Genomic DNA, 15,552 nt, shown 5'->3' with positions numbered 1-15,552 from the left:
ATTAAAAATATTCCCAAAGATTTCCAAAACCAACCACTGCTTTAAAACAACCAATCAATCTCCCCAAGAATAAGAATAGAGGCACTTGTGTCAGGCTGCAATATTATTTTAACCCTATGTTGCTATCTTACATTACAGTGACTCCAGAATCTCTGCCTGATTCCACCTATACAATAATTTTTTTCAAAACAAATATTTACATAAATATGAGCAGAACAGAAACTGCTGATGAAATGCCACATAAATGGACAACCATCACAAATATGAGAAACCTTCATAAATTCCTGAAAAACTATGTACACTGTCTTTTTTTTTTACAATCAAATCATATTTTCCTATTGACATGACATTTTAATTTCAGAGATGTTCTCTCATTTATCTGATTGATCTTCAATTGGCAAAGGTTCTTAAGTACTTCAGCTCTGAATGTCAGTAAAATATATCAAGCTATAGTTCAAATGTATTATAGGATTCCATAATAAATCCTTCTAATATTAAGATGGTTTATAAATAGCTCAAGTAATTACTTTTTAAAATAACAGTAGTTCTTAAGCCTGTAGGTGCAACACAATCACTATCTGCAGAGCTGCTTAAAAACTGAGAACTGCCTGGGTCCCTTGCCCACAGATTCTGATTGTACAGGCCTGGAGAAGATGGGGCCCAAGAATCTCTATTCTTTTCAAAAGGTCGGCAAGTGGTTCTCCTGCTGGCAGGGGTAGATCCAGTTTTGCGGCTCCTGAAACGTACACAATGTGGGCACTCTCTTTAAGAGAAAGAAGAAAAACTTGCTAGCTCTCACAAAGCCTTGGAAAAGTCCCATGCATTAGCTGCACTGTATCCACCTTTGGATGCTAGTCAGGGTTGCAAAGCGTGACATAATAAGAATCATTATTGGAAAACATAACTAAAAGTGTAAATTCATACACTAGCATGACTTTAAAGCTGAGGCCATAAGCCCAAATGCCTACAAGCTTCAGGAGGTAACACAAGTGTAAAGTGGGAGACAACACAGGAGGGGTGCTGACTGAGAAACCAGGGAGCACTTGAGCTCTAAAGATGCCATTTAGTGCCAGTGAAAATGCCCACTCCGTGTGGCAGTCTCAAATTTTTCAATAGAAGCTTGAAATCTGGGTTTTTACATGAAATCTCCCAATTTTTAAAAGCTACCTCAATTTTTTAACAAAACATTGGGTAGGCCAAATAAAACATGAAAATGTCAATACATGACTTTTGCCTTACAAAATTAAAGGGAAAAGATACCACCTATGTAAAAATAAAAGGAAACTTAAGATTTGATGGTTGATTTAAGGAACAGTGAAGGGAGATACTGCTAAAAGCTTACTTTGGAATGCAGTTTGTACACCTGACAAAAAATTGTATTAAGGGACCCATCTCAAGAGTCCAAATTTACTCTAAAACATCCATCCTAACAGCACCCGAAAGTTCTGTAAGTCAGGAAAAGACTAGCTCTGCAATATAAAACACACAAAGAGGAACGTCTTTAAAAATGAATCATTAATGGCTAATAAGTACAAGAAAAAACTTTGACCTCAATTACATTTGGTACCACAAGTTTCAGAAGATGAAAGCACTCTGATCTAATTGAGATGCATGTTTTCAATGCTGTTCTGAAGTTGATCCGATCCTACTCTCAAAAAGTCACATTCTGCTCCTTAGCTCTTCAATAGCTGCTTTAAAAAAACAATACAATGAACACCAGTTCAAAACAATGGGTCTTCTAGGCCCAATTAAAATACTGTACTGAGTAGACAGTAGGAATACTGCCCTCCAGATTGATTTCTGCAACATTCCTTAGCTATCTTAGTATATGAAACACCAGGTAGCTGGGGCTACCAGTGTACAGCTCAGCGTGCGAGTATGTGGGCCAAGGTGGGATAAGATGGAAGCACTGACTTTTCATTCTAGTCAAAGACAAAGTATACAGTCACTCCTGGCCCACTTTGTCAAACCAAAACAGACCACCAAAAACTACTGCCTATCAAGCAGGGTCTGTGGAATGGCTGAAAGAATAGAGGACGTCTGGCCAGTTTAATAAAGGCCAAGGGATGGTGAGCTAGTCTAATATATACTTGTATATCATACTTTAAAATCATTTTTCTGCTTTCCATAATGGGTGGGAAGGAGGCTGGGAAGTAGAAAGGAAGGAGTAAACTGAGTAATATGTGCCAAAGATAGAGGACTTACTAAAGGGCTAGGCATAAAATTATAAACCAACTTGAATCTGTGGTGGAGACAAGAAAATAACAACAGAAGACCCTAGAATTAGTGGATTTGTCATTTGTTGCTGTGTATATTTGCGGTTTTCTACACCAACCTCTATTTTCCCTAAAGCAATGACTCAGCTTTCCTGGGTCCTGAGGCCACATGCAAGATTAGGATAGGGGCGAGAGTAGGGTTAAGCTGCAATGCTACTGTTGTTTGCAGCTTGCTATCCAGTAATTCTGTGTGTCTGGAGAGGTGCCCATCCAAATCAGTAAGATGCTCTACACTTACCCAGCACGGACTATCATTAAGAATTATTCAGCCTCTTCCTCACACCACAAGCAAAACATAACTCAGAATGGATCACAGATCTAAATGTTAGAATTAGCACTATGAAACTTAGAAGAAAATATAGGAGTAAATCTTCTTGACCTTGGATTAGTCAAGAGTTTCTTTCATATGACACCACAAGCACAAGGAACAAAGGAAGAAACAGATAAATCGGGCTTGATCAAAATTAAAAATATTTGCGCTGCAAATGATCCTATCAAGAAAGTGAAGACAACCCATATAATGGGAGAAAATATTTGCAAATAATATATCTGATAAGGGACCTGTATACACAATAGGTAAAGAACTCTTACAACCCAATTACAAAAAGACAAACCAGTTAAAAACTGGACAAAGGATCTGAATATAGACATTTCTCCAAAGAAGATACAAATAAGCCAATCAGCACATGAAAAGACGCTCAACATCAGTAGTCATTAAAGAAAAGCAAATCAAAACCACAATAAGCTGTCACTTCATACACACTAGGAGGGTTATAATATAAATATTAAAAAGTGCTGGGGAGAACGTGGAGGAACTAGACCCTTCATACACTGCTGGTGGGAATGCAAAATGCTATAGCCACTGTGGAAAACAATTTACAAATTCCTTAGAAGGCTTAACACAGACTCACCATGCAATCCAGCAATTTTACTTCTAGAGAAATGTAAACATACATCCACGCAAACACCTGTTCATGAATGTTCATAAAAGCATTATTGATAACAGCCAAAAAGTGGAAGCAACTAAATGTCCATCAAATGATGAACAGATACATAAGATGTGGCCTACCCATGTACTGGAATACTATTCCACAACTTTTTATTGCAAAATAAAGTAGTGATACATGCTATATAACATGGATGAAAACAATATGATAAGTGAAAAAAGCCAGTCCCGAAAAACCACATATTATATGATTCCATTTATATGGAATGTCCAGAATAAACAAATCTACAGGGACCAAAAAAAAAAATTAGTAGTTGACTAGTGACGGGGGAGAGGAGGACACAGAGTGACTGCCAATGGGTGCCGTCTTTTGGGGAGCTGATGAAAATGTTCTAAAGTTAACTGTGGTGATGGATGCACAACTCTGTGAACACACTAAAAACCACTACATTTTTATACTTTAAATGGGTTAATTGTATGGTATGTAAGTTTTATCTCAATAAATCTACTGAAAAGCAATCTCACTTCTGGGTATATGAGGTGGGACAATTAAGTTCGTGAACTCATCCTAGAAAAAGTGCTACATCCCTCATTGCTGAATATCACCATAGTCACCTTTGAAGAACTCCCCTTGGGAAGCTATGCACTGACACCAGTGCCTAGGCCACCCTTCAAAGCAATTTTGGAACTCTTTTTCTGGAATGGCCATCAGAGCTGTCATTGTATTACCCTTGATGTCCCAAATGTCATCAAAATGTCTTCCTTTCAATATTTCCTTCATCTTCAGGTACAGAAAGAAGTCATTGGGGGCCAGATCAGGTGAGTAGGAAGGGTGTTCCAATACAGTTACTTGTTTACTGGCTGAAAACTCCCTCACAGACAGTGCCGTGTGAGCTGGTGCATTGTCGTGATGCAAGGGCCATGAATTGTTGGCGAAAAGTTCAGGTCATCTAAGTTTTTCACGCAGCCTTTTCAGTACTTCCAAATAGCAAACTTAGTTAACTGTTTGTCCAGTTGGTGCAAATTCATAACGAATAATCCCTCTGATATCAAGAAAGGTTAGCAATATTACTGCAACAAGTTCGCAAACTTAATTGTCAGACCTCGTATATCTAAAGGAAATGAAATCAGTATCTCAAAATGATATCTGCACCCCCATGTCCACTGCAGCATTATTTACAATAGCCAAGACATGGAAAGAACTGAAGTGTTCATCGACAGATGAGTGCATAAAGAAAATGTAGTATGTATACGATGAAATGTCATTCTGCCATGAGACAGAAGGAAATTCTGTCATTTGCAACAACAGGAACGGACCTTGAGGGCAATACGCTAAGTGAGATAAGTGAGAGAGAAAGACAAATACCGCGTGATCTCACTTGTATGTGGAATCTAAAAAAGACAAACTGGTATAAACAGAGTACATTAGTGGTTAGCTGGGGCTGGGGGGTGGGGAAATGGGGAGATGCTGGTCAATGGCTATAAACTTCCAGTTAAAAGATGAGTAAGTTCTGGGAATGTAAAGTGTAGTTTGGTGACTATAGTTAACAATACTGTATTGTATACATCAAATTTGCTAGAAGAGTAGATCTTGAATGTGCTCACAGCCCCCCCACACACACACATAAAATGGCAACTATGTGAGATGATGGACATGCTCACTAACCTTAATGTGGCAATCATTTCACAATATATACACATATATCAAATCCTAACACTGCACACCCTAAACAACTGTATTTAATTATAACAAAATTGGAGGAAAAAAAGAATTATTCAGGCTCCTGGGTCACTATGGCAGACATAGACACGAGTTTGCCTCCTCTCCTTGTCTAAGTTCTAATAAAATGACAACAAATTTTAAAAGAAAACAAATCCATAACAGTGACGAGAAAAAGAGGAACATTATTAAGCCAGAGATTTTAATGAGTTTGTGAGACTAAACAGGATGGGATTATAACCATCCACAAAGTACAGCTCAATTCATAACCCATACTAATCCAAGAGGCCTCAGTTATCCTAATGGTAAAGCCACAGAGGGAAATGAAAGCCCAGAATTGTCAGGTATCCATACCTGGAATGGGAAGCAGAACATATGTCAACTGTGATTCACTGAAGAATTATCTCCAGAACAGCTTCTCATGGTGGCACCTCTGCAACCCTCCCCTCCCCCAGCCCTACCCAGGGGCTTGCCCACATCAGGCACTTAGCCTGGGTATAATATAAAAGGCAGCCCACCCTGTGTCAGTCCACACACTTCAACTCAGCTCCCTGAGGTTCTTCTCAGCTCGCCTCTATACACAGGGAAGAGGCCTGCTAGGGACACACACTCCACACATACACAGAAATCCTGGCTATCTGTATTTCGGAACTTAGGTTTTCATTCATGCATATGAAGGGAAAAAGAAACTCCAAACAACATTTAGGGAGAAACAGTGGCTTCCAAGAGAAGTTCAAAGACTTAATGAAACAGAATGGACCCTGGATGAAGCAGAAATTCCAGGAACAGAAGGCAATCTTATGAAGAAAATTCTAATTAATTCTTTAGAGGGATTCAACTGAGTGATCAGAGAATGGAAAAGAGCTCTTGAAATGATAATCAAAATAAAAATGTTATCAGAAAGAAGATAATATTTTAAAATAGGAGAGAAAAATTAAGTGACAAAAGAAAACTAATCCAGGAGAACCAATATCCATCTATTAGAAATTTCAGAAGTAAAAACCACAAAAAAGTGGAGGGAGGATAATAAAAAAAATAATAGAACAAATGTTTCCAGAGCTAAGAAAAGATGTGACTGCAAGTGCTCAAAAAGTGCCATGCAGAGAGAACAATTCAAGATTCACGTCTCCTGACGTGTCAGAGGGCTGGGGAGAGAGAACGCTTCAAAGTGTCCAGAGAGAAGGAACAGATCAGTATCTCAAAATGATACTGATACACAAAGGAGCCAGCATCAGTCTCATCAGTAACCATGGATGCCAATGAAAGTGATGCTTCAAAGTTCTGCAGGGAAGTGAGCTGAACCCAGACTTCCATTCCAGGGACATGAGCAATGACGCATAAAGACAAAAGAGTCATTTTCAGACCTACAACGCTTCAAGAACGTCACCCATCCCAGAACCTCTCTGAAAGTATTACTAAAGGATATACTCTAGCAAAAAATAAAAAACAAAAACAAAAAAACATGGAATCCGAGAATGTGCCGTGGAATCTAAGAAGCAGTACATCTAACCAAGAATTCAATAAAGAATTTTGTTAAAGACTAAGGAGAACACCTACATACAGGCCTAGAAAACTTTTGGCACAAGTTAGGTCAAGTTGTCAGAAGGTTCTGAGAAGAATGTCTTCAAGATGGGAATGAAGTGCCCGTTACAAGTAGTACAGTTATACTTAGTGATAAAGTGAAGACATGACGCTCAGTCAGGCAACTGTGACCATCTGGGCCCCCTCCCCACACTCTTCCTCCTCCCTGCTATTATATTATAATATATTGTATTATATTATACCCAGACTTATGTTATCGTATAATAAGACCAGGTCTTATATTAGTTTTTGCTCCAAAAGATGCATTAGAGCTGATGGTCTGGCTAGGCCTTATTTTTAGGGCAATACGGTAGCCCCGGGGAAGCGGAGGACAGGGACATAGGATCTACTTCTCTCTCACTTCAAGTCTAACTACACAACTTGGATGCTGCATTCTGTAAATGCTGATGCTAGGTTTAAAAGTTTCAGAGCAACCTGCAGTGAAAGCATACAAGACTTTGCCGTTATAGTTATAGAACAAAATGGAAATGCCATGTGCCTTGTAAAAGTAAAGGTAACATGGATAGAGGTTTCGCCTGGGGGAGGAAAGCTGGAAGGGAAATGCAGAGCCACTCACTGCCCCCTCATTTTACATAAGAGTGTCATGAGATGACCCTTAGTGTCAATCAGTGGCTGAAGAAACAGAGTTTCAAACATTAATAATTAAAAAACATAAATGTAACCAATAAAATAAAAATACAACTTTTGGTATAGGGGTACACAGAATGTGAGCCAAATTCCTCATGTGTAATATTACATAATTAATACTTTTAAAAAAAACAGATAAGAAATAACAGATGTAAGCATATTATCGATGAGGCAACTACCATAAAACTTTAAAAACAAAAGTAGAAGGGTAAAAGAAGAAAGCAATAGTCAAAAGTCACTGCTGTTGGTTGAAATACATTTCCAGGAAAAAAAAAAAGTCACTGCTGCACTGGGAAGGAGAGCGAGGCCTGGAGTCCTAGTTTCATGATGAGTCAGGGCTCATGAGGATGACAGAAACCAAAGTGGTCTCCATGTGCCCTTCAGAGACGGGGTGGAAAATGGGACCGAAGGTGGCTCTCGCTTCGGGCCGTGTATACTGTGGTAAAATTTATATTTTTCAGATTATACACAAGTATTATTATGGTAATAAAAACTTAAAATTCGTATTTAAAATAAGAAATAAATGCCTCCATCTGGGGAAACGAAAGGCTAATCAATCCATTTTCCCCTATCTAATTTGACACACGTAGTGTTAAGATAATTAGTGCTGAAGACTACGTGGGAGGTGAGCGTTAAGGAACCACAGAGGAGAATGTGAATTGGAACAGTCTTTCTGTTGAGCAATTTGCTAAACAGGGATTTCAGTGTTGTTCGGGGCTCTATCCCCAAGACCTAGGACAATGGCCGGGACAGAGGATCTACTCAGGGGTATTTTCACTGAATAATGCAGAAACGTGTGTGCACTTTTGGGTTTGGAACATAGTACAAACAGAAAAAAATCAGAAGTAAACTTTACCAAAGTGAGAGCATATTGCTTGGAATTATGGTCTTCCCCCCACACTCTTCATATTTTTTACAGATAACACTTAATAAGCGGGGGGGGGGGGGGGGGGTCAGGGAAGCAGGGATCAAACAAGAATTCTCAGTCCTCACCAAATGTAAACCCAATAATGTATACTTAACCAAACCATTTTTTTAAATTTTATTATGTATAGTTTTCATTTTCTGTAAGCTATATTTGGTTCTTCTTCAAATAGGCACATCTCTCCTTCCTACTATCCCCTTTTATCATAATGGTTTCTTTTCCCTCTTTTATCTTTTAAACAAACCTATTTTATAGTTTCAGAATATTCTATTACCTCTAGTTCTTTGGGTCTCGATTTCCCTATCGGTTGTGTATGCTGACTTTCCCTCCCACAGAAGTGCCCTCCTTTTTGCAGTCTATATCCCATTTTATGGTGAGCACATTGATTTCAGGGATCACTGATGTATTTATGAATATGGGAGTCAGCTATGTCCCGAGCTGTGAAAGGGTCCCTCAGGGTGGTTTTGCATTTAGTTCAGCAATAACTTGTGGGGTTTCACCAGTCCAACCCCAGTTCTGTGTCACTTTCTAGATACCATGTGAAGATACAGTGGGACCCTACCCCATCTGGGCTGCAGCCGTGGGTTTCAATCCAAATGGGTGACTTTTCCTCCCCTCAGAGCTCTGGAAACCAGTGTATCAATCCCCAGCCCCTTGCCTCCTCCCTGGCCTCCACCTGGTTCTAAAGCATCTAAACTATGTGCCCTTGGGCAAGTTCTTTAATATCTCTGAAGTTCATTTCCTCACCCACTTATCTTTAAAAAGTCTATAAATCAATAGAGAACGTAGGAGTGAGATTTTGTAAACTTCCAAGAGTTAATATAAGAAGTTGACCGCCCTTCTTAGCACAGGCCCTTTCACTTCCAAAGTCACTTGTTCTCCCTATAAGTTGAGAACTCTTGTTCAAAGGCTCTCTGGAACATTTCTCCCTTCTGGATTTTGACCACAAAAGAGAGACCGATTGACCCTGGCCATCTGATACTGCCTTAGGTACACTTCAAAGAATGTACTTTCCCCAAATGAAGCCACCCTCCTGTTAAGAGTGTCCTCAACCTGACCAGCACAGGACAGCCACACTGGTCATCTAAGGGTACCAACCTAGAGAAAAGGTGTGGTGAGTGGCAAGTCTGGAAGGCACTGTCCCCCAAGCCCTAACAAATACAGGCCTTACGGTTAGGTGAGGCTCCTATGGCACCTCTTTTTCATCTCTTTGCAGTTGAGTACCGCTCCACGAATATTCCAACCGCTGACTAGAATGGAGGAGGGGACCCTACCTCTGGTCACTCGCGGCCTCCTCATTCAACCACAGCTGATGTCACAGAGCCCAGAGCTTCTCAACAATTACCAACTACTGCTCTAGCTCTTGAAAAGCTCCTGAAAGCTGCGACAGCTCCCAGAAAGCAGCAGGGAACAGAGAAACCAGAGAAGCATGCTCCCCTCTTTCCTTTCACTATATTAATGAACAGGTAACGAGAACCCAGATCTTAATTTTCCCGCATGGAATTCTTCCCACTTTAGCACATTCTCATCTACCCCATCCAACACCCTCGACTCCTGTCATGGATTCCCTGCAATAAGCAACAGCTTGCAAATAATCTTGAATTGTTTTCCCTAGAGTCTACCACCCACGATGCACGTTAAGGCCGTGCTCAGAGGCGAAGTCTAAGCCTCTCTCCCTACAGCAGCAACACTTTCCTTGGGTCTGTCTGGGAATCATGAACCACCTGACCTCACTCATCTCAGGTGAGGCCACCTGAGTCTCACTGGGGATGCATTCAAAGTCATTGTCAGCATTTCCATTTCTCCAGCTGGCTGTTTCTGAAGCACTTAGTTTAAGTCACTTATTAATCCGCTTTTACAAAATCCTGTGGGGGCAGAGGTATGTCTAGCAATCAAATTCAAATAGAAATACTGTCCTATTCTCTCTCTCTCTCTCTACTGCCTTTCCCTATGGTCTTCTGAGTTAGGGCAATGTTTTTATGACAGATGAATGGCCCATATAAAGAAACTTCAAGAGTATTTTTTGAAATGATAAAAATGTGCCACCATTTCTTTGTGAAGACAGGAAAAGAGTACTTTCCAACAGTCAGTGATGAACTTGCATCTTTCACCCTCCTACGGTAATCAACAGCTTCTGGTGCCCATTCCAATTTCCAGATCAATCCATCTTGATTTAACTATTTAAAACAGTACTTGTCACTTCCTTTCTGCATATCTGGATAAAATACAAACTCTTTATCCTGTCTGAGAAGGCCCTACAAGATTCTGCCCCTTTCTTAATGGTTATATTTCTCAACTTATCTCTCACTGATATGCTTTGAAACCAACCGGGCTAGTCTCCTCCCCGTTCTTCAAACAATTTATATTTTCTGCCACCACACCCTTCCTTGTTTATACCATTCTCTCAATCGGAAATACCCTCCCCCAAACTCTATCGATCAGAATCCTAGTCATTTAAGAACAAGTTCAACCTCCACCTCCTCCACAAAGCCATCACAGCACGTAGAAAATGATCACTCCCTCCTTCCAGAGTAACTTACAGACATGTTTCTCCTTGACCAAAGAATAAACCCCAAAAGGGCAAGAACCATGTCTTCTACTTCTTTGCACCCTCACAGTGCCCAGCACATAGTAAATGCTCATTAAACATAATTGTTCAATAAATGCATGCACACATTCACACCTACAGAATAATATCACACTAAGAAAATAATTCCAACCATTTTTACCAAGGTAAATAAGGAACATAAGGTTTAAAACATTTTGATTTGCTGCAGGTATACAGAGAAAACTACTCAAAACCTATGAATAAAGAAGAACCAAACTCACTCCCCAATAAGTCAGAGGACTATGCAGACACTGGATATTACTTCTACATAGCAAAGTAAAAATCATGTTTTCTCAAAGTCAAAAAAGAAAAAAAGAAAAGGCTTAATCAGCACAAAATCACAATGTGGCATTCCAAGTTAGTCAAAGTTAAGACTGTGCTTGGAGGGAGTTTTAAACAGTATTGGAGTGACCATAACCAGTATTCCCCGACTGAGAAATAGTGAATAGATGATTAAGTGCCCCAAACCTAAAGCCCAGAATAGTTAGGTATTTATGCCACACGATAAATAGCAAGTGGGGACACTGTGATAAATGCAGAATGATTTTTTAAAAGTAACTTAGCTGTTTTACACTTTATTAACAGTCCCCAATTATTGAACTATCAAATAAATATTCATTATTAAGGTAAAAGGAATTATTAAATGGCTGCAAATTCACTGTATTTTTGATATCCCCAAATATTATGGGGTCCATTACATAATCCCATCTGGCATGTCAAAAATGTACAGTTATTATTTGAATTTTTCAATTGAACAGCAGCTACATTAGGTCAGATTATTTGTCTACCCAAAACAGAAATCAGTCTCAGACACTGATAGAGTTGAGGAAAGTTAGGTTTGCATTCCTCAATGTCAACTTCAAAGGTCAGGGATATGACGATGATGATGACAATGATTATGACATATCATAACAGCAGCATATACTTTTATAGCAGTTATTATATGCAGAGCGTGGTTCTGAGATCCTTACATACGTCGATTTACTTAATCCTCAAAAGAATCCTGAGACATGTATCACCACAATCCCATTTTACAGATGAAAAAACTGAGGCCCAAATATTAGACACTAATAGATTAGGTAACTTACTCCAGGTCACATCCTCCTTAGTTACAAGGCCAGAATTCAAACTCAGGAAGTCTACCTCCAGAGGCCATACTCTTAACCTCATTCAATATCCCTTTCCTGTCTACTCTCAAGACATGCTAATGTCCCCTTTATCATCTCCTGATTGAGTACTTTTCTTCACATGCATTGCTGCCTTTCTACCTCTGTGAACCTCTTTGTTTTAATAGTTCATAAATACAATCTTCCTAAAATGCAGAATTCAGAAATATAAGATGGGATTCTTGTATCCTGTTCTAGGTAATTTCCGACCAGTTCTTGGTTTGAAGAAGTCTCAGCTTCTGAGATTTGAAATTTCATTAGAGCCTCATATTTGTTATTAAAAAGGAGGAAGGTAAGAAAATACTTACTAATATCCGGAGTTTTCTCTTCAGATCTGCCAAATAAAAATTCATATTTGGCCTTGGCAACACTCTGGGAATGTGCTGATGCATTGTTAACCCAAACAAATGTCTCTGCCTGCAAAATTAGAACAAAACAGAGATAGGATTAAAAATACACCATAAAGCAAAACAACCAACGAGAGGATGGTTAAGCAATTATGACTTATCTACTTGATAGTATGCTACACAGCCATTAAAAATGAAACATGAAAAACATACCATGACAAAACTCAAAATACAAGATGATGACTGCAAGATTACACCTATATTAAAAATGTGAAACGTGAACATCTACATGGGAGCAAAAAAAATATGAAGTTTGGCTTGATTGAGAGAATTATGGTAGAATTTTTAAAATTAGGTTTACGCTACTTTTCTGTAATTAGAAAACTATATTTTATTTTTAGACACATCATTTTCCAAATGATTATCCTTACCCACAGCCCATACCAAGAACATTTCTGTGTGTAGGTTCTGCACACAACAAAAGTAGAGTTTCCCCCAAAGAGACCATATTTTTATTGAATCAGGAACATCATTTGCCAGACAGGACACAAATAGAAAGGCTAGGCATCCCATTCATATTAATTGGCCTAAATTTGAGCGTCTGTCCCAGTGGACTTCAGAATTCCTAAAAGTCCCCTATTTGACAGAAAAACTACAAAGGAGACTGTGAAAGTGGTTCACATCATCATTCTGAATTCCTACAACCTTCCTCCTGGTTGCTCTAGACAACTGACAAAAATCAGGAGTGCCTCCCTTCTCTGGCCTAGGATTAATCAAAAATAATAACAAGGTAAAAATTTCAAAACACAAAGAAATCTGACCCAGTCCAATCAGGGAGTTATGATTCTGCCCCTTTACTCCAAACTCAAAAATTAGCCAGGACCCAGACAGTATTACCCACACTGGTTTCCACCCTCCAATTTAATGAGATGTCTTTTCTTATGTCTAAGCAGCAAAGGGCCTTTCATTTTAGGAGAAAGAAACACGAAGAGTTTTATCAGCAATCAGGCAACTACTTCAAAGAGGGAAATTTTATGACCTCAGTACCCTTTGGACCAGAAATGAGTGACAGCAGAAAAGGCCCATGATTGGGTTACAATTAACCTATCGCCCCACTGCACACACGTTCAGGGAGCAGGCCTCTCTCTGTTCTTGTACACCAATATCAAAGAGCACGCCTGTACAAGTTTAGATCAGCAATTTCTGAAAATAGCACTACAATCATTTAATGGTCATGAGGTGTAACATTTATCTTTCTGGAAAAGGTGTAGGCTCCTCTTGAAGTTACATGCTTGATAATCAGAGATTGTTAATTATCCTTTTCCCCAATAGAGAGGAAATATTAATTTTATGATGTGTTTAGGGAATTTTCAGGCTGGTAAGAGAGGAACTCGGTGCCCTCATTTAGGGAGGGTGGTTAGGGAAGGTTCTCTGAAGAACTATACCTGCAGAGTTGAGAAAAACGAGAGGCTGGGGAAGCACAGAAACATCCATCCAAGCAGAGGGATGGCCTTCTTTAAAGCAATGGCCTTCAAGTTTGCAAGAACTAGGCCACTCCAACGACCGAGAGCAGGCCAGCGTGGCCACAGAAGGAATCGTGGGTAAATGGGCAAGCTCAGGGGCTGACCAGGAGAGGAGCACAGCAGGAAGTAACGCTGGACAGGAGGGAGGCAGGGGCTAACCACACAGGGCGTGCAGGACAAGGGAAAGCTCGGCGGGAAGGTCCAAAAGGTTTTAAACATACAGTGGCTCCTCAACATTTTAAAAAACATCATTTCCACTTTTAAAACATTATACAGTGTTATAGGGAAATGGACTGGAGTGACTCAAGAGGAAGCAGAGATACCAGTTAGGAGTCCAAAGGAGGGAGTATGGAAGCTTAGAGGACAATTATGATGATAAAAACAGAAGTAGATGAATTGCAAATATATTTTGTAGAGAGGATCTACGTAAATTTTCTGATAAACTGCATTTAAGAAGTGAGGGAAAGGAAGAAATCAAGGATAAATACAAAGGGTAACATTTACTAACTACTTACTGCAGGCCAGGCGCTGTTTAACACAATACATGGGATCTCATTTAATGCTGAGAACAAGGCTCTGAGGTGAGCACTGCGCTCAGCCTAGTCTCACAGGTGGAGAAACGGACACAACGAGGGGCTCATTAATTTGACCACGGTTATACAGCCAGGAAATTGTAGGTCCCAGATTCGTAACCTGAATCCAGAACCCATGACACAGAGAATGACTCCCAGAAATCAGGCTTGAGCAACTGGGCGCACGGACTGAGATGGAGGAGACTAGAGAAGGAATGTTATCGAGAGCGTGGATCTGAGCTTCCAGGTGACCTCCCAAGGTCTCAGTAAAACAACGGAAAAGAAAATTCTAAAGAAAAAATCCATTGCTATAGGTCTAGAAAACAAAAGAAAAACATGCCATTGATGAAGTACCAGGTCTAAGAAATTCCCAGGAGATAATTTTGGGGCGTACTATTGAGTCAGTCTCAATCTACAGCCTGAGCGCTACTCTAAAGAAGGGTGCCTCTTGAGCAAGGGTCCTTAACCTCAGTTCCGTGGGGGTCTGTCAGTGGAACTCTAGAAGTCTGAAGTTAGATGGGGGAAAACAACACAACTTTACTTTCACTCACCTTAAGCTGAAATTTAGTATTTTTTTCAAATGTCAATGTATGCAAACCACAGTATTATTATCAGTAGCTCTAACTTCGTCACTAATAGAAATCATAGCCATTTTCACATCACATAACAGTTACTGCAGATATCGTTAACTATCATTTATACTCACCCCTACTTTGAAACAACAGTAGTTACTAGACCCACCACTAAATCTTATTATGAATAAAGACAGATAATATATTACCATATCACTAATTTGTTAAACATTTAGATAGCCAGTATAATTGTTTTTTTGTTTTGTTTTTTGTTTGTATGTGTTTTTGGTTTTTCTTACAGCTCCATGTATATTATTGTATGCACTTAGAAAGTATTATCCTGACAAGAGATCCAGAGCTTTACCAGACTGTCACTAGGGGCCACAGCACAAAAGAAGATGAAGAGACTCAGGTCAAGAGCATCTGGCCTCAAACTGCAGTGTACAACCCATCAGTGCTCGTGCAATCAGTTGCGTGGGTCGTGACTAGATTTTTATATAAATAAGTTTATATACACACATACATATTTCACAGAATGAAACTGAAAAAATCAGAGTAGACAGCACATAGTAAGATAACCATTGTTTTATAAAACGTGTGTGCGTGTGTGTGTGTGAGCGCGCGCGTTGGTCATGATAGAAAATGTATTTTTGAGTCATGATCAAAAC

General features: G+C 39.5%; 1 protein-coding gene across 3 annotated transcripts in view; it reads right to left on the bottom strand.

The window, feature by feature from the left end:
- PSD3 (pleckstrin and Sec7 domain containing 3) overlaps window positions 1-15,552 on the bottom strand; it is a 428,991-nt gene that overhangs the window by 302,716 nt on the left and 110,723 nt on the right. For all 3 annotated transcript variants that reach the window (XM_019742071.3, XM_019742072.3, XM_088793630.1), the window contains exon 2: window positions 12,179-12,287. In XM_019742071.3, the coding sequence (XP_019597630.3) occupies window positions 12,179-12,287 (109 nt within the window). The remainder of the gene's footprint in view (window positions 1-12,178; window positions 12,288-15,552) is intronic.

The sequence above is a fragment of the Rhinolophus sinicus genome, chromosome 16, assembly GCF_057876585.1.
Source record: "Rhinolophus sinicus isolate RSI-liver-muscle chromosome 16, RSI-T2T, whole genome shotgun sequence".
NCBI lineage: Eukaryota > Metazoa > Chordata > Mammalia > Chiroptera > Rhinolophidae > Rhinolophus > Rhinolophus sinicus.
Note: the sequence above shows the minus strand (reverse complement) of the source record. Positions and strands in the feature narration are given on the sequence as shown.